Source organism: Pelophylax lessonae (assembly GCF_965119305.1).
Source record: "Pelophylax lessonae genome assembly, chromosome: 3".
NCBI lineage: Eukaryota > Metazoa > Chordata > Amphibia > Anura > Ranidae > Pelophylax > Pelophylax lessonae.
This window is the reverse complement of record NC_138770.1, coordinates 611949363-611968298: the sequence shown is the minus strand read 5'-3', so window position 1 is coordinate 611968298 and position 18936 is coordinate 611949363. Positions and strand designations below refer to the sequence as shown.

Here is an 18936-nt window from a genome sequence, read left to right as displayed (position 1 = left end):
CCCATAGGAAGGGAATCCTTGGTTCTCAACAGGATCACTAGATCTAGTGTCCCCAATGGAAGATTTCCCCTCTATTCCTGTTCTAGTGACAACCCAAAATTTGATACTTTCTATTACTTTCACTCTCTGCGATAACGGTAAACATAACAAATAAAATCTCCCTTACAGGAGGCACCTTACAGGGTCATAGACTGCAATAAAAACCTGGCAGATGTTCTAATCCCTCTCTATTCTATCCAACACTAAAAAAAAAAGTTTTGCTTTTTGTTATACTTTAAATAGAACCTTCTGTTGTCTGACTTTCCATTTATATATTAGTTCCAGAGAAAGAAATACCTGTTCCAGATTACTGCGAGGTCTCTGCACTGGAACCAGTATGCAGTCACTGGGCGAGTGGCAGCTTCCATCAGTGGCTTCCCAGATACATAAAAGATGACTTAGAAGTGTACTGAGACTTCATACATCCATGGCTTCAGTGCAATAAAAAAACAATGATGTAAAAATGTTTATGATGATTTATGACATTTTTGGAAAGTTCTAAAATAGAATGCACAGAAAATGCACGATGTTCACTGCCTGTGACTGAGAATAATGAAGAATATACAGATCCAGTGTTAACATTACAATTTCTAACTCTATTTTTTTTATTTTTCATGTAATTTAGTTGTTTTATAGAATATTTGCTTCAGCGAGAAAATTTGTAAAGCGCAAATCCCAATACTGTACAGGAGGCTGGACCAAAGTCAATTCTTTATTGTCCCCCCCCCCCATTGGTGATGGCTGTCACCGAGACACAAAGTGATGGCATTCCCAAAATTTTACAATTGTCACCAGAACAAAAGGTGAACGGAAATACTGAATGGGGACAACTGTTCTGGTGACAAAAGTCTAAGAGGGGAAATTTTAAATCTTTAACATTCATACGAAGATCTTTAAGCAAAAAATAAAAAATAAAATAAAAAATCTAAATATCCTTATGAATATCTCTCCGTTGCCGAAAACTGAAAGATTAATTTATGATAATGAGGGCTAAACATTGACCTTTTGTCTGTAACATTCCCTTCCCCGCCACAATTTGATTGCACATTGTGGGCAAATGTTCCATTGTTGCTGCATTTGAAGGCCTATTCCCACTAACATGGAACATTTGCATATGTTTTGTTAAGGCAGTCTGTTCATTACAAATGGGATGCCAATATACCACAACTGAGGAAAAAAGTACATGCTCCTTTTTTTCACAATACAGCGCTCCATGTGCATGTGCGTTTTAGTGCATCATGCGTTTCACTCTACCGTAGGGTACCATTGGCATTGAATGGCACCGCAATGCACATCGAGCAGATTGCCATGTTTTATGGCAATGTGCACTTTAGTTTTAATGGGCCTTTACTTTGTATGCAGTGCTTTAATAGGACAGCCAATTGTACTGAAAATCAGTAATTTCATATTTGTTTTGTATTGCAACTTTTGTCAGAAGGACTGAAAAATGGCAAGAGCTTTTATTGTACATTGTGTGATATAGAGGTGTACAGTACATTGCTTGTAAATAAAGTTCTTTTCTTTCCCAGATTTGTCTTGCAAATATAATTGTGTCATGGCGCTGCCAATGATGATCTAAAGGTCCATTGTCACCTTGCACATTCTGGGCACAATGACTGTCTGTGAACAGGCCACACACCGGCCCACTGATACCCACCTCTCCAATGCCCCCCCCCCCCAACCCTCCTTCCTCTGCTGCAGGTGCCACTAAAATACCCAGTCCCTGAGTGTAAATGAAGTGCTGACGTCACCCCCTCTGTCCTGGCAAAACCAGGTCTGAGCACTGCATCATGGGAAAAGTTTACATGCTCCCCCATGCTTGGGAATCACATGGTAAGCCAAATAGGAAGGTGCTCTTTGGAGATGAGTATGAAATGGCCGGGTGGCTTTAGATATAAAGAGGTTGGTTTACTAAAAATAAATCGATTGTGCACTTTTCAAAGTGCAGTTGCTCCAGAGCTTAGGCTCCATTCACACCTGTATGAGAAGAAAATGGTCGCACACCACTACGGGATCCAATGAAGAAAATTTCTTTATTCACATGAATGGTACAAAGTACAGCCGGGTAGGACAGTAGACGCGTTTCACCTGAATTTTACATGCTTGTTCACTTGGTATTCAAGTGAATAAAGGAATTTTCTTCATTGGATCAGTGGTGGTGTGCGACCATTTTCTTCTCATACATTTCTCCCGATGGCGAGCCGAGGTTCAGCACCCACTTTGGATTGTGGACATTGACTGGCCTGAGCGGTCTTATCCCTTTTCAACCATTCACACCTGAGCGTACCACTTTTCAGGCATTTTTTAGGGCGTTTTTCGGGCCTTTTTTGCAGGTGTTTGGAGACAGGCATTGACATCTAACAAAAACGCTTGCAATCTTCCAAAAAAAAAGCTCATGTACTTTTTTGAGCTTCAGGCGTTTTGCTTTAGGTGATAAAATGCTCAGATTTGAACAGGGGCCATTGAAATGAATGGGACTTTGCTTGTTGGGAGTTTTGAGACTTTACGAGCTGAAAAATGCTCAAGTGTGAACAGGGCCTTAGTAAATGAGGTGATGCTTCATTTTACAAAGAATACTCAATCACATGCAAGAAAAAAAAAAAAAAAAGCATTTTTGCTTGCACGTGATTGGATGATGGAAGTCAAAAGAGATCCCTTCATTTACTAAGCTCTGGAGCAGCTGCACTTGCGAAGTGGACAGTCTATTTGCCTTTAGTCAATCAACCCCAAACTGTCCACCCTTATTGGGTAAGGTGACAGTATCCCTTTTATTTAAGGTGCAAGCTCCAGTGACCTGGAACAAATATACGAGATGGGAATCTAAACTTTAAAGACTTCACTGTATGCGTGTTTGTTCAAGGTCAGTGACTCACTAGGGAGTGAAGTCAGCTATGAGAGCTCTTATATTTTCATTCTCACAGGTTCTCTTGAACACAAACCTTTCACTTAGATAACAACAGGAGAACCAAATGGCAGTCACTGTGCTATTAAATCTTCTAACAGCACCTTATAAGCCACAAAACCTAGGCTGCCAGGGGCCTAACTACAGGGGTTGCAATTGCAACCGGGCCCCTTGCTCAAGAGGGCCTGTGCGGCTCCCCTGTACACCTGGATAGGAGGGGCGGCCAGGGGTCCGGGGGCCCTTCATGGTTTCTTGCACCGGGGCCCTGAAGGTTCTTGTTATGCCTCTGTAGGGTGCTGCTGTGTATGCCTTGACACCTTCCAGTTCTGATTTGAGGGCCTCATGCACACGGGATGTTTTTCCTCCTGCTTCTAGGGGCATCTGGTATTTTCTCTGCCTCTTAACACCCCTGCATGTTAGCCTATGTGCCCATGCACACATGCTGAAGATCAGCCTTTCTCAACCTCTTCAACACAGAGGAACCTTTGAAATAAATTTCTGGTCTCTGGGAGTCCGTGCTAAAAATTTAAAATCTACAACTCATGACACATTAGTGTGACAGTCAGTGGGAAGAATGCTCCTTACTCTTGTCATCATTGGGAAGAATTACCCCCTTACAGATAGCTAAAAGGAACAATGGTGTCATCAGTGGCGGCCTGTCCATTAGGGGCGCAGGGGCGCCGCCCCCCCATCCATGTGTCCGGCCCCCTTATCTACATGCAGGGCGCCGGACGCATTGATTTCAATGGGTTTTTTTGTTTTTTTGAAGCATGTGATTAGAGCCAGAGGCTCTAATAGGCTTTAAAAAAGGGTGGGCTCGGGGCGCAGAGCACTACGCCCTGAGTCCACCCAGTTGTGTGACAATAGCGAAGGAATATTCGCTATTGCCACACTGATTCTCCTCCTGGCCAATCAGGAAGCGTTTCCTGAGACCCGTTTCCTGATTGGCTGAAAGGAGAAGCCATGCTATTGGCCGAGGAGGAGGGAGGAGATGCAGGGGAAGCCGCTGCCGATGCCTGCCCTGGGTGAATAAGCCGGAAACCGGGGGGGGGGGGGTTAGGTGTGTAGGCTGGAGCTGGTGTGGTCGGGGGGGTATGGTGTGGCAGGCAGATGCCCCACCCCCTGGTCCATGGAGCACCAGCAGCCACTGGGTGTCATTGGAAACTTATCTGAGAGGCAGAAATTGCCCATTGCTCTAGGAACCTGCTGTAGGTGTTTAGAGGAGTTTAGAGTCAAGGGCGATTGCAGGCAGAAAAACCCCACAGCCAGTGCATCCAGAAGAAGGGACGTTTTGGCAGAAAAACGGTTGACGCGTATAAATGCGTCTAAACATGCGTTAACGCTAGATGCATTTAGCGCTTGAGGGTCAATTCATTTTAATGGGCAGAAAAAAATATTATTCTGATGAATAAAATGAATTAACCCCCAAGCGTTTGAGGTGCCTAAATGTGTTACACCTATTTATTTGCATCAAGATTTTTTTCTGCCAAAACGTTGCTGCCGGGAGGAAAAGATTCTAGAAGAGTTAGCAAAACGTCCTGTGTACATGAGGCCTAAATCTCTGCCAATACCTTCATTCCCCCCAATAGAGTCACACTTTGGCAAGTGGACCACCACATTATAATTATATTATTTACATGTATATACACTCACCGGCCACTTTATTCGGTACACGTTGCTAGTAAGGGGTTGGACCCCATTTTGCCTTCAGAACTGCCTTAATTCTCCATGGCATAGATTCAACAAGGTGTTGGAGACATTCCTCAGAGATTTTGGTCCACATTGACATGATAACATCACGCAGTTGCTGCAGATTTGTCGGCTGCACATCCATTATACGAATTTCCCCTTTCACCACATCCCAAAGGTGCTCTATTGGATGAGATCTGGTGACTGTGGAGGCCATTGGAGTACAGTGACCTCATTGTCATGTTCAAGAAACCAGTGAAGAGATGATTTAAACTTTGTGACATGGTGCATTATCCTGCTGGAAGGAGCCATCAGAAGATGGGTACACTGTACTCATAAAGGGATGGACATGGTCAGCAATAATACTCAGGTAGGTCGTGGCATTTAAACGATTATCAATTGGTACTAAGGGGCCCAAAGTGTGCCAATAAAATATCCCCCACACCATTACACCACTACCAGCCTGAACCGTTGATACAAGGCAGGATGGATCCATGCTTTCATGTTGTTTATGCCAAATTCTGAACCTACCATCTGAATGTCACAGCTAAAATCGAGACTCATCAGACCAGGCAACGTTTTTCCAATGTTCTATTGTCCAATTTTGGAAAGCCTGTGCGAATTGTAGCCTTAGTTTCCTGTTCTTAGCTGACAGAAGTGGCAGCCCATCTGCTTCAAGGTTAGATGTGTTGCATGTTCAGGGGTGGTATTCTGCATACCTTGGTTGTAACAACTGGTTATTTGAGCTACTGTTGGCCTTCTATCATCTCAAACCAGTCTGCCCATTCTCCTCTAACCTCAACAAGGCATTTTCATCCACACAACTGCCATTCACTTGATATTTTCTCTTTTTTAGGTCATTCTCTGTAAACCCTAGAGATGGTTGTGCATGAAAACCCCAGTAGCTCAGCAGTTTCTGAAATACTCAGACCAGCCAGTCTGGTACCAACAACCATGCCACGTTCAAAGTCACTTAGCTCTCCTTTCTTCCCCATTCTGATGCTCGGTTTGAACTATAGCAAGTCGTCTTCCCCACGTCTAGATACCTAGTTGCAGCCATTGGATTGGCTGATTAGCAGTTTGTGTTATCTAGCAATTGAACAGTTGTACCTAATAAAGTGTATTACATTTAATACATAGCAAAGGATTCCCAGAGCACTATGGTTTAGGTACACAGTCAGTACAAAAGCATTATTTTTTCATTCATACCGTCTGATTAAAACCTTGGACTAAGCAATCAGGTAAGAGTCACTCATCTTGGAGCCATTGTAAAAAAAAATCAACTTTATACAACACTGTGATTAGGAGACACCCCAAGGACTCTTTTAGTGCCGGTTCTCATTGGTGCGATGCGGGAACCCTGCGAATCGTCTGCGGGTTCCCGCATCGCACCCGACTCGCAGGCAGTTCACACTGCCATATGCGAACTGCTGGGAGTGTCAATACAAAGTTAACAATACCCCCAGATTAGTTTGCTTATCGTATTGTGAACTGTCAGTTTGGACAGGAATCAGATCACGTGAACACCCAATGCGATCCGATACTGGTGCAGATAAAAAAAGGGTCCTCTGCGATTTTGGTCCAAATGCAATGCGACTTCAGCCATGCAATTTGTATGGCTGAATTTGCATCGCCCAGACATTGCATGTGATTTGCATAGCAGTGCGATGTGAATCACATGCAATGTCTGACATCGCATATGTGTGAACCGGCACTTATGGGTTAGAAAAAAAACACTGTAAACATGCTTACCATTCATTTTAAATGGCACTCCAATGCAATATTACAGTAGCGAGCAAAGCAAAAAAAAAAAAAAATAGGTCAGGTCCGATCTTCAGCCCAATGCCATGCATTGGCAGCCCATTCACAATACATAGGATGTCTTATAGCAACTCATGTTAAAGAGAAAGAGAAATACAAATGTGCAATCACATATACGAAAAGGGGCTTAGAGATCCCTCTGCTGGTTTCATCAAAGACTACATAGTATTCATATGCGATAGTTTTTATTTACCAAACTAAACAGAAAACCATTTTGGAAATGTTATTTTATTTAGTCATGGTTATAATATATAAAAGTAGTTATACATATGTAGCTATATATATATATATATATATATATATATATATATATATATATATATATATATATATATATGATGTAGTTATACAGTGCCTTGCAAAAGTATTTGGCCCCCTTGAACTTTGCGACCTTTTGCCACATTTCAGGCTTCAAACATAAAGATAAAAACATAAAAACTGTAATTTTTTGTGAAGAATCAACAAGTGGGACACAATCATGAAGTGGAACGAAATTTATTGGATATTTTAAACTTTGTTAACAAATAAAAAACTGAAAAATTGGGCGTGCAAAATTATTCAGCCCCTTTACTTTCAGTGCAGCAAACTCTCTCCAGAAGTTCAGTGAGGATCTCTGAATGATCCAATGTTGACCTAAATGACTAATGATAATAAATAGAATCCACCTGTGTGTAATCAAGTCTCCGTATAAATGCACCTGCACTGTGATAGTCTCAGAGGTCAGTTTAAAGCGCAGAGAGCATCATGAAGAACAAGGAACACACCAGGCAGGTCCGAGATACTGTTGTGGAGAAGTTTAAAGCCGGATTTGGATACAAAAAGATTTCCCAAGCTTTAAACATCCCAAGGAGCACTGTGCAAGCGATAATATTGAAATGGAAGGAGTATCAGACCACTGCAAATCTACGAAGACCTGGCCGTCCCTCTAAACTTTCAGCTCATACAAGGAGAAGACTGATCAGAGATGCAGCCAAGATGACCATGATCACTCTGGATGAACTGCAGAGATCTACAGCTGAGGTGGGAGACTCTGTCCATAGGACAACAATCAGTCATATACTGCACAAATCTGGCCTTTATGGAAGAGTGGCAAGAAGAAAGCCATTTCTTAAAGATATCCATAAAAAGCGTAATTTAAAGTTTGCCACAAGCCACCTGGGAGACTCACCAAACATGTGGAAGAAGGTGCTCTGGTCAGATGAAACCAAAATCAAACTTTTTGGCAACAATGCAAAACTTTATGTTTGGCGTAAAAGCAACACAGCTCATCACCCTGAACACACCATCCCCACTGTCAAACATGGTGATGGCAGCATCATGGTTTGGGCCTGCTTTTCTTCAGCAGGGACAGGGAAGATGGTTAAAATTGATGGGAAGATGGATGGAGCCAAATACAGGACCATTCTGGAAAAAAACCTGATGGAGTCTGCAAAAGACCTGAGACTGGGACGGAGATTTGTCTTCCAACAAGACAATGATCCAAAACATAAAGAAAAATCTACAATGGAATGGTTCACAAATAAACATATCCAGGTGTTAGAATGGCCAAGTCAAAGTCCAGACCTGAATCCAATCGAGAATCTGTGGAAAGAACTGAAAGCTGCTGTTCACAAACGCTCTCCATCCAACCTCACTGAGCTTGATCTGTTTTGCAAGGAGGAATGGGAAAAAATTTCAGTCTCTCGATGTGCAAAACTGATAGAGACATATCCCAAGCGACTTACAGCTGTAATCGCAGCAAAAGGTGGCGCTACAAAGTATTAACTTAAGGGGGCTGAATAATTTTGCATGCCCAATTTTTCAGTTTTTTATTTGTTAAAAAAGTTTGAAATATCCAATAAATTTCGTTCCACTTCATGATTGTGTCCCACTTGTTGTTGATTCTTCACAAAAAATTACAGTTTGGTATACAGTGCCTTGCGAAAGTATTCGGCCCCCTTGAACTTTGCGACCTTTTGCCACATTTCAGGCTTCAAACATAAAGATATAAAACTGTAATTTTTTGTGAAGAATCAACAACAAGTGGGACACAATCATGAAGTGGAACGAAATTTATTGGATATTTCAAACTTTTTTCAAAACGTCCCAGTCTCAGGTCTTTTGCAGACTCCATCAGGTTTTCTTCCAGAATGGCCCTGTATTTGGCTCCATCCATCTTCCCATCAATTTTAACCATCTTCCCTGTCCCTGCTGAAGAAAAGCAGGCCCAAACCATGATGCTGCCACCACCATGTTTGACAGTGGGGATGGTGTGTTCAGGGTGATTGAGCTGTGTTGCTTTTACGCCAAACATAAAGTTTTGCATTGTTGCCAAAAAGTTTGATTTTGGTTTCATCTGACCAGAGCACCTTCTTCCACATGTTTGGTGTTTCTCCCAGGTGGCTTGTGGCAAACTTTAAATTACGCTTTTTATGGATATCTTTAAGAAATGGCTTTCTTCTTGCCACTCTTCCATAAAGGCCAGATTTGTGCAGTATACGACTTATTGTTGTCCTATGGACAGAGTCTCCCACCTCAGCTGTAGATCTCTGCAGTTCATCCAGAGTGATCACGGGCCTCTTGGCTTCATCTCTGATCAGTCTTCACCTTGTATGAGCTGAAAGTTTAGAGGGACGGCCAGGTCTTCGTAGATTTGCAGTGGTCTGATACTCCTTCCATTTCAATATTATCGCTTGCACAGTGCTCCTTGGGATGTTTAAAGCTTGGGAAATCTTTTTGTATCCAAATCCAGCTTTAAACTTCTCTACAACAGTATCTCGGACCTGCCTGGTGTGTTCCTTGTTCTTCATGATGCTCTCTGCGCTTTAAACGGACCTCTGAGACTATCACAGTGCAGGTGCATTTATACGGAGACTTGATTACACACAGGTGGATTCTATTTATCATCATTAGTCATTTAGGTCAACATTGGATCATTCAGAGATCCTCACTGAACTTCTGGAGAGAGTTTGCTGCACTGAAAGTAAAGGGGCTGAATAATTTTGCACGCCCAATTTTTCAGTTTTTTATTTGTTAACAAAGTTTGAAATATCCAATAAATTTCGTTCCACTTCATGATTGTGTCCCACTTGTTGATTCTTCACAAAAAATTACAGTTTTATATCTTTATGTTTGAAGCCTGAAATGTGGCAAAAGGTCGCAAAGTTCAAGGGGGCCGAATACTTTCGCAAGGCACTGTATACCAAACTGCTATACAGTACATTCCTCTTTCAGCCCCCATTCACATCGGTGCGATTTGACATGGCAAATGGCACTATCCCAATCAGTACGACACCGACTTTGAGGCCCTGCACCTTTTTCCAAAAGTAGTTCCTGCACTACTTTTGGCGACTTGGGGGGCGATTTCAATAGATATCTGTGCATGAACCCGGTCAGATGTTTTTCAAATTGCCCCCAAACTTCCACTGAAATGCGGGTTTGAAATCGTGCCAATGTGAATGAGGGCTAAGACTCCTTTCATACTTGTGTGACCTAAAAGTTGCGCTGTTTTGCCGCAATATTTTTGCCGCAATTTTGACTGGATTTGAAGCAATGCCTATGTCTTTGGAACTCAAAACACATTAAAATCGCTCCAAAATAGTGCAGGGACTACTTTGAAGTCGTTGCAACTTGAAGTCGTACAGATATGAACGGTACTCATTGGAAATCATAGCGTATGACTTGTCATGTGACTTTGCAGTCCCAAATCGCAGGACAAGTCGCACAAGTGTGAAAGGGGCCTAAGGGATTATTCTAAATAAATTTCCCTGTGCCTGTGAGTTCATGGTTTTTGGAGCAGGAGAACAGGTCACTATAAACTTCGGGTTTTGCAAATCTTTAATTAAATTACAAATGTGTAAAGTGTTTATTATTGGTGCACAAGTAACAAAAAAGTTTCACTGTTAATATTTAGTTTTAGGAGGGCCACAGTAGAGATGATCCATTTTCCAGAGGAATATCTTCATTCTTAGTAAAATCAGAGTATGGGAAATAGTTAACCTAATAGTAGGTGGTTCCAGTGGCTGGGCAAGGATCCAGTTCAGTTGTTTATCATGTGGATTTAGGCGTAGTGGTGTTCTGCTGGATCAGGCTGTGATTAAGAAGGAAGTCCTGTCTTGCACACACAGCTATGGAGGTCCTCTCGAAGCACCGCTCCCTCCTGATTGGCCTGGCTGGGCTGGGGGCCGCAGTGGCCGTCACCTGGCTGTTTATGTCTAGGAGGAAGAAGAAACATGTGCGGAAGGTTGGGCAGATCTCCCAGTTGTTCCTCTACCCTGTGAAGTCATGCAAAGGGATCCCCCTTCAAGAAGCGGAGTGCAGGGAATACGGGCTAAAGAATGGAGTGCTCAGTGACAGGTATAAAGATGTATTTTGTTCTATGACTCACTGAGTTCAATAAGACATTACAAAGTTCAGTAATAGTGTGCAAACTGCAGTCACCCATAGCAATCAATCACATGTAGGACCCGTTCACATCTATGCCCATTACTTTTTGTTTTTTGTAAAGATTACAAGTTTGGCCTCATTTACCCTCATGGGGATTCAAAGGTGTTCTGTCATAGGTGTGCGCAGCCTATTGCATTAGGGTGTGCACCCCAAAGTTTAAATACACATGCATGTGTTTGCCTACATGTACATGGCCCCGATACATTACTCTCCCTGCTGGCAAAGTGAAATAGAAGTGTGTGGCACTTCTCTTATGGCAGAGCAGGTCCGAGGGAGATCTTTCCCATCTCCTCACTGGCAAACAGAGCGATAATGCTAATGTGCCCTAGGTGATTAGGGTGTGCCCAGGCACACCCGGCACACCCTGTGCGCACGCCTATGTGTTCTGTGCATCCCCATGCAGGCAGTCCCATTCATGTCAATTGGGATGTAGCGGCTGCATGGGCACATGGGCACAGCCACTGCTCCCACTTTGACATCCATGAAGGTGCAAGTGCATGGCCCCAAATGCACACTGTCTGCATCCCGGCCGTGCATCCACCTGCACAGATGTAAAACTGGGAGCAGTGGCTGTGTCTGTGTCTGTGGAGCAGCTGCATCCCTACTGAAATGAATGGGACTGCCTGCACAAGGACACACAGAGCCACTGTGCATCCCTGTTCAGGTAAACACGGCCCTTGCACAGGTGTACACTGACTGTAGTATTCCCATGTGAACAAGGTCTTATGACATTTGACGAAAACAACCCTATACATTAGAGCTTCCTCATTAGTATGCAGTTCTTTATTTTGTAAAAGGATGCTTACTTTTCAAGGTGCTTATTCCAATGCCCTCCCCTCTCTGTCCCGCAGATCGTAAGACGTGTGAAGTGTTGAATGCATGACCACAGAAACTCACCAATGAGCACTCGGCATTCGTTCCTTACCCATACATGCACAGTTCACTCTCTTTCACTTTCACAGAATGCTGAGCTGCAAGAGAATGCAGGTTGTGCATGCATGGGTAGAGAATGAAGTGCTCATTTCTGAGCTGCCAGAAGCTGTCACATGATAGCAGGCTGCCAGCCCATTCAACTACGACCAAAAATGTCCTTACCCTCATAGCTGCACCTAACAAAGGTACATAAATGCTGGTGACATTGTTGACCTCATATGGCCACCTGACCACATGTGGTCAATAACAATGTCCAAATTGTCCTGCTATTGTGTTTCCTGTGGGTTTGGACCACACTAAGCTTGGTCCATACCTTATCTCTTCTCTAAACTGCCCTAGTACCTGTAAAATGCTGGGGAAACCAAAGTAACTAATGGTCTCTTCCCCTTCTCTCCCCACACTCTCTCTCCTTCCTGAACCCTCTCTCGCTCCTCCCCACTCTCTCTCTCCCACTCCCCACTCTCTCTCTCCCCCTCCCCACTCTCTCTTTCCTCCCGCTCTTTCCTCCTGCTCTCTCTCCTTCCCTGCTCTCTCCTCTCCCCACACTCTCTCTCTCCTCCCTGCGCATGCTCTCTCTCTCTCTCCTCCCTCTCCTCACACATGCTCGCTCTCTCTCTCTCTTTCTCCCTCTCTCCTCCTGCTCTCTCTCCTCCTGCTCTCTCTCCTTCTGCTCTCTCTCTCCTCCTGCTCTCTCTCTCTCCTCCCGCTCTCTCGCTCTCTCCCCTCTCCCCCCGCTCTCTCCCCTCTCTCTCTTCTGCCCTCTGCTCTTTCTCTTCCCCACTGCATCTCCCCACCCTCTCTCTCCTCTCCCAACCCTCTCTCTCTCCTCTCCCCTCCCCACGCTCTCTCTCTCTTCTCCCCACGCTCTCTCTCTTCTTCCCACGCTCTCTCTTTCTTCTCCCCACGCTCTCTCTCTCTTCTCCCCACGCTCTCTCTCTCTCTTCTCCCCACGCTCTCTCTCTCCTCTCCCCACCCTCTCTCTCTCCTCTCCCCACCCTCTCTCTCTTCTCCCCACCCTCTCTATCTCCTCTCCCCACCCTCTCTCTCTCCTCTCCCCTCCCCACCCTCTCTCTTCCCACGCTCTCTCTCTCCTCTCCCCGCCTTCTCTCTTCCCACGCTCTCTCTCTCCTCTCCCCTCCCCACGCTCTCTCTCTCTTCTCCCCACGCTCTCTCTCTCTCTTCTCCCCACGCTCTCTCTCTCTTCTCCCCACCCTCTCTCTCTCCTCTCCCCACCCTCTCTCTCTCCTCTCCCCACCCTCTCTCTCTTCTCCCCACCCTCTCTATCTCCTCTCCCCACCCTCTCTCTCTCCTCTCCCCTCCCCGCCCTCTCTCTTCCCACGCTCTCTCTCTCCTCTCCCCACTCTGTTTCTCTTCTCACTCTCTCTCTATCCCACCTCTCTTCTCTTTCACTTCTTATTTCCCACTCTCTCCCTCCCCTCTTCTCCATCCCTCTTCCTTATACCCCTCTTTACTTCCACTCCTCTCATCCCCACCCCCTCCTTCCATTCTACCCCCTCTTGCTCTCTCCTCTTCTCTATCCTCTTCTTTGCCCTCTTGCACTCTTCTAACCACCCCTTGTGCCCTCTTTTAATTTGTGTTTATACCCTTTTCTGTCCCTCTCATATCATTGCAGACATTGGCTTGTTGTAAAGGAGGACAAAGTTCATGTTACAGCGAGACAGGAGCCTCGCATGGTGCTGGTAACTGTGACCTGTAATAAAGGATATTTAACTCTCAGTGCACCAGGAATGGATAAGCTGGACATTCCCTTGAAGCTGCCAACTAGAAATGCAATTTTTACCTGCAAGTATGTATCTGGATCCCAGAAAATAGCAATAGCATATAGCACCCGTATATTTCATAGCACTACACAGAACAAAAATGTATATTCTGTTTTAAATTATGCTTTATGAATTGACATACCTCCTTAAAACCAGTCTTTCTGGAGTATGGTCACCTGCTAATTTGGCATAATCCACAGGCAGCTTAACTCTTCAATAAGATACAGAACTTGAATCCAACACACGTTTACTTGAGATAATTGCAGTACAGAGGATGTTTTTCCAGGCTTTTCAAGTGTAAGAAGACAATAGCTTTCTTCACAGAATATAAAAGAAAAAGAGAGGGTCTAGCTAGTGCTGAACAAATTAGGAGAGAGGAGGATATCAAAATCACATAGTAAACAAGTTATAGTGGCTCAAAACTACAAAAAATGATAACCTCATGCAGTTCAATACAAGACAGAAAAGTACATAAAAGGGGGACAGAGCAATATACATCTGCCGCAGTACTATGCACTAGTGATGTCGCGAACCTAAAATTCGCGGTTCGCGAACGGCGAACGCGAACATCGGCGAATGTTCGCGAACCGGCGAACCGGGCGAACCGCCATAGACTTCAATAGGCAGGCGAATTTTAAAACACACAGGGACTCTTTCTGGCCACAATAGTGATGGAAAAGTTGTTTCAAGGGGACTAACACCTGGACTGTGGCATGCCGGAGAGGGATCACGCAAAAAAAAGTTCTTAAAAATTATAATTTTTTGATAGAGAGCCAATTATTGGAAAAATTAAAAAAAAATAAAAATAAAAAATTTCTTTGGATTTAGCATCTGGGGGGTCTAAAAAGTGTACCTGTGAAGTTTCAGCTCTGTAGCATGTCCAGAACCCCTAAAAAACAGCATTTTTCTTATATTTTCAGGAATATGGCTTCTCTGCGGCTGGCTTTTTCTCTTGCAGGCATTTATCGGGCATTTTTTTAGGCAGGCATGTCATTTTTTGTATTTAGTGTCTGGGGGGTCACAAAAGTGTACCTGTCAAGTTTCAGCTCTGTAGCATGTCCAGAACCCCTAAAAAACAGCATTTTTCTTATATTTTCAGGAATACGGCTTCTCTGCGGCTGGCTTTTTCTCTTGCAGGCATTTATCGGGCATTTTTTTAGGCAGGCATGTCATTTTTTGTATTTAGTGTCTGGGGGGTCACAAAAGTGTACCTGTCAAGTTTCAGCTCTGTAGCATGTCCAGAACCCCTAAAAAACAGCATTTTTCTTATATTTTTAGGAATACGGCTTCTCTGCGGCTGGCTTTTTCTCTTGCAGGCATTTATCGGGCATTTTTATAGGCAGGCATGTCATTTTTTGTATTTAGTGTCTGGGGGGTGACAAAAGTGTACCTGTCAAGTTTCAGCTCTGTAGCATGTCCAGAACCCCTAAAAAACAGCATTTTTCTTATATTTTCAGGAATACGGCTTCTCTGCGGCTGGCTTTTTCTCTTGCAGGCATTTATCGGGCATTTTTTTAGGCAGGCATGTCATTTTTTGTATTTAGTGTCTGGGGGGTCTAAAAAGTGTACCTGTCAAGTTTCAGCTCTGTAGCATGTCCAGAACCCCTAAAAAACAGCATTTTTCTTATATTTTCAGGAATACGGCTTCTCTGCGGCTGGCTTTTTCTCTTGCAGGCATTTATCGGGCATTTTTTTAGGCAGGCATGTCATTTTTTGTATTTAGTGTCTGGGGGGTCACAAAAGTGTACCTGTCAAGTTTCAGCTCTGTAGCATGTCCAGAACCCCTAAAAAACAGCATTTTTCTTATATTTTCAGGAATACGGCTTCTCTGCGGCTGGCTTTTTCTCTTGCAGGCATTTATCGGGCATTTTTTTAGGCAGGCATGTCATTTTTTGTATTTAGTGTCTGGGGGGTCACAAAAGTGTACCTGTCAAGTTTCAGCTCTGTAGCATGTCCAGAACCCCTAAAAAACAGCATTTTTCTTATATTTTCAGGAATACGGCTTCTCTGCGGCTGGCTTTTTCTCTTGCAGGCATTTATCGGGCATTTTTTTAGGCAGGCATGTCATTTTTTGTATTTAGTGTCTGGGGGGTCACAAAAGTGTACCTGTCAAGTTTCAGCTCTGTAGCATGTCCAGAATCCCTAAAAAACAGCATTTTTCTTATATTTTCAGGAATACGGCTTCTCTGCGGCTGTCTTTTTCTCTTGCAGGCATTTATCGGGCATTTTTTTAGGCAGGCATGTCATTTTTTGTATTTAGTGTCTGGGGGGTCACAAAAGTGTACCTGTCAAGTTTCAGATCTGTAGCATGTCCAGAACCCCTAAAAAACAGCATTTTTCTTATATTTTCAGGAATACGGCTTCTCTGCGGCTGTCTTTTTCTCTTGCAGGCATTTATCGGGCATTTTTTTAGGCAGGCATGTCATTTTTTGTATTTAGTGTCTGGGGGGTCACAAAAGTGTACCTGTCAAGTTTCAGATCTGTAGCATGTCCAGAACCCCTAAAAAACAGCATTTTTCTTATATTTTCAGGAATACGGCTTCTCTGCGGCTGTCTTTTTCTCTTGCAGGCATTTATCGGGCATTTTTTTAGGCAGGCATGTCATTTTTTGTATTTAGTGTCTGGGGGGTCTAAAAAGTGTACCTGTCAAGTTTCAGCTCTGTAGTATGTCCACAACCCAAAAAAAACAGCATTTTTCTTATGATTTTTAGTAGAAAACTAATGCAGTGTCTTTCCAGCTGTCTTTTTTTCTTTCTGGCAAGCTGAAATATGATATGCCAAGGCAAACATGCCTATCAGTTGAGCTATGACACAGACAACACTGCACACATGGGGAAATATGTAAAACAAAAAACAGGAAAAGGAAATTAGGTGACGGTAACAAAACATGATATTGTGATTGGCCAAATAAAAAGTCACCTCGCGATGAGGTCGCGCCAAAGTCGCGCTAAGTCGCGCCAAAGTCGCACTGGAAGCGACGCTACTTTAGTGGTAGCGGCAGTGTAAACCAGCACTAAAACATCCAGTGTGTGAATACGATCAGGTATGATGTTTTATCGGTCAAGTAGTGTAAGGGTTACGCCCGTTGCCCGCTTCACAGTGACAGACCAAACTCTGACAGACCAAACTCCCCGTTTAACAGTCAGTCAGTCCATTTGCACAACCGCAAACTCCCAATTTGCACAAGGTTGGATACCAAGCTAGCCATGTCCCGTTCCTTGTCCTCACTGACATCATTGAAGGTCTCTTCCTCCACCCAGCCACATACAACACCAAGGGTCCCCGAAAGGTGAGAACAAGCCCCCTGGGACGCCTGCTGTGGCTGGTATTCCACCTCCTCAAAGCCACCTTCCTCCTCTGACTTCTCTTCTTCAGACTCCTCTCTCTGCGTTGCCACAGGTCCAGCAATTGACAACGACAAGGCTGCTTCTGGTGGTGATGAGGACCACAACTCTTCCTCTTCATGCTCATCTACAGCCTGATCCAGTACTCTTCGCAGGGCACGCTCCAGAAAAAACGCATATGGGATGAGGTCGATGATGTTGCCTTGGGTTCGACTGACCACCAGGGTTGTCATCTCCGCAAAAGGACGCATGAGCCTACAGCCATTGTTCATGAGCATTCAGTAACGCGGCCAAAAAATACCCAGCTCCGCAGAAAGAATGAAAGAAAATGAATGTTTTTTTTTATGAAAAATTATCCTGCGGATCGCTTTTGGTCTGTACACAATGAAGCAACGACCTTATCATCTGGGGTGTGCCAACACAATCCTAGAGGTGATCGCTTCATTGTGATACGCAAGCCCCTTCACCACGACAAGGTAACGATCACGAAGGGGAATTGACACATGTATGTGCCTTTTTTTTTGTTTTTTGTTTTTTTGCAGCCACAGTGTAGCACCAGAGGCCAGAAAAATTAGGCATGTACACATGCATGAAAAAGTAGGTATTGTTGCAGCCGCTGCTGTAGCAGCGGCCTGAAAAATTGAGGTTTTAAGGCAGAAAGTGCACTAAAACATTGCTGCTTGAACCGTAGTTGGTGGCGGAGACGTCACGTAAGTCATCCGGCATGCAGAGAATGATTATATACAGCAGCGTGTGGACCATTTTTAGGCCAAGGCATCTCAGTCATCACCAGGCCTTTTTTAGTCAAATGCATCCCCCACTGTCAGTCCCTTCGGGATCCATGCCTCATTCATCTTAATAAACGTGAGGTAATCAAGACTTTTTTGACCTAGGCGACTTCTCTTCTCAGTGACAATACCTCCTGCTGCGCTGAAGGTCCTTTCTGACAGCACACTTGAAGCGGGGCAGGCCAGAAGTTCAATGGCAAACTGGGATAGCTCAGGCCACAGGTCAAGCCTGCACACCCAGTAGTCAAGGGGTTCATCGCTCCTCAGAGTGTCGATATCTGCAGTTAAGGCAAGGTAGTCTGCTACCTGTCGGTCGAGTCGTTCTCTGAGGGTGGACCCCGAAGGGCTGTGGCGATGCATAGGACTAAAAAAGCTCCGCATGTCCTCCATCAACAAGACGTCTGTAAAGCGTCCTGTCCTTGCCGGCGTGGTTGTGGTGGTAGGAGGAGGATTACTTTCACCTCTTCCCCTGTTGGATTCCCGTTGTGCTGTGACATCACCCTTATACGCTGTGTAGAGCATAGTTTTTAACTTATTTTGTAGCTGCTGCATCCTTTGCGACTGCCGGTAATTGGGTAACATGTCACAGACTTTCTGCTTATACCGGGGGTCTAGTAGCGTGGCCACCCAGTACAGGTCGTTCTCCTTCAGCCTTTTTATACGAGGGTCTCTCAACAGGCATGACAGCATGAAAGACCCCATTTGGACAAGGTTGGATGCCGAGCTACTCATGTCCAATTCCTCGTCCTCACTGATGTCATTGAAGGTGTGTTCTTCCCCCCAGCCACGTACAACACCACGGGTACCAGATAGGTGACAACGAGCACCCTGGGATGCCTGCTGTGGTTGGTGTTCCTCCTCCTCAAAGCCACATTCCTCCTCTGACTCCTCTTCCTCACACTCCTCTTCCAGTGTTGCCGCAGGTCCAGCAATCGATGGTAAGGCTGTTTCTGGTGGTGGTGATGGTGACCACAACTCTTCCTCTTCCTCTTCACGCTCATCTACGGCCTGATCCAGCACTCTTCGCAGGGCACGCTCCAGGAAAAAAACATATGGGATGATGTCGCTGATGGTGCCTTCAGTGCGACTCACTAGGTTTGTCACCTCCTCAAAAGGACGCATGAGCCTACAGGCATTGCGCATGAGCGTCCAGTAGCGTGGCAAAAAAATACCCAGCTCCGCAGAGGCTGTCCTAGCACCCCGGTCATACAAAT

At 44.5% G+C, this 18936-nt stretch overlaps 1 protein-coding gene across 1 annotated transcript in view; it reads left to right on the top strand.

The window, feature by feature from the left end:
- The first annotated feature begins 10493 nt into the window (after positions 1 to 10493).
- The window catches only part of LOC309549645 (mitochondrial amidoxime reducing component 2-like), a 32053-nt gene continuing 23610 nt past the window's right edge, over positions 10494 to 18936 (top strand). The window contains exons 1-2 of the mRNA XM_082250026.1: positions 10494 to 10786; positions 13443 to 13616. Of these exons, the coding sequence (XP_082106152.1) occupies positions 10560 to 10786; positions 13443 to 13616 (401 nt within the window). The 5' untranslated portion in view covers positions 10494 to 10559. The remainder of the gene's footprint in view (positions 10787 to 13442; positions 13617 to 18936) is intronic.